This window comes from Geospiza fortis, unplaced genomic scaffold, assembly GCF_000277835.1.
Source record: "Geospiza fortis unplaced genomic scaffold, GeoFor_1.0 scaffold1719, whole genome shotgun sequence".
NCBI classification, from domain to species: domain Eukaryota; kingdom Metazoa; phylum Chordata; class Aves; order Passeriformes; family Thraupidae; genus Geospiza; species Geospiza fortis.
In genome coordinates this window covers 3411-4367 of record NW_005055067.1, presented here as the reverse complement: position 1 = coordinate 4367, position 957 = coordinate 3411, and the positions used below count along the sequence as shown (strand labels likewise).

The following is a 957-nucleotide window of genomic DNA, read 5'->3' as shown; positions in this document are numbered from 1 at the left end:
GGGGCCAACCCTGGCGGGGCCCCCCCGACCCAGCCCCGGGGGATGGTGGCCTGTGGCCATGGTGGCCCCGTTTGGGGTGTCCTCATGTCCCCATGTCCCCGTGTCCCCATGACCCTGTCCCCGTGTCCCCGTGCCCCCATGTCCCCACGACCCTGTCCCTGCCCCGCAGCTCCTGCCCAAGCACTGTGCAGCCACCATCAGCAGAGCCCGCGTCAAGAAAACCCCGAAGCAGCCGCCCCGCAAGGGGGACCCCCAAAGGGACAAACCGGGGACAGAGAGCCAGCGGCGGGACCGGACCCTGACCACCAAGTGAGAGCCACCCGGGGGAGGGATTGTCCTCACGGGGTCACGGTTCTGGGGACTTTGGTGGCCTCCAGAACCTCTGGGAGCTCAGTGGCTTTTGGGGGTTCCAGAACCTCTGGGGGCTCCGTGGCTTTTGGGGACTTCAGGACCTTTGGGCTCTTGGTGGCCTTTGGGGTTTTGGTGGCATTTGGGGTCTTCAGAACTTCTGGGGGTTTGGTGGCCTTTGGGGTCTTCAGGGGTTCACCTGAAGCCACTAGAGCTTGGGTGTGGCGTGGGGACATGGTGTGATTGTCCTGATGGGACCCAGATTGTCCCCACGGGGTCACCCTGTGACTGTCCCCCAGCATGGACAAGCTGCACCTGACCCTGGCCGAGCTGTCCCTGAGCCTCAACCACGTCCCCAACTTCACTGTCTTCGGTCACACGGTGACACCGGCCGAGTACCTGAGCAGCCACCTGGAGACGCGTCTGACCAAGTGGGGACACGCTGGGGACACGCCGGGGACACGTGGGGCCGAGGGGACACACGAGGGACACGCTGGGGACACATGGGGCCGAGGGGACATGCAGGGGACATGCTGGGGACACATGGGGCTGAGGGGACACGTGGGGCTGAGGGGACACACTGGGGACACACTGGGGACATGCTGGGGA

General features: G+C 65.7%; 1 protein-coding gene across 1 annotated transcript in view; it reads left to right on the top strand.

Moving 5' to 3' along the window:
- Positions 1 to 957, top strand: part of LOC102033747 (nck-associated protein 1-like) — a gene marked incomplete at its 3' end in the record, with an annotated part of 9975 nt that overhangs the window by 5643 nt on the left and 3375 nt on the right. The window contains exons 5-6 of the mRNA XM_031065700.1: positions 146 to 309; positions 648 to 779. Of these exons, the coding sequence (XP_030921560.1) occupies positions 146 to 309; positions 648 to 779 (296 nt within the window). The remainder of the gene's footprint in view (positions 1 to 145; positions 310 to 647; positions 780 to 957) is intronic.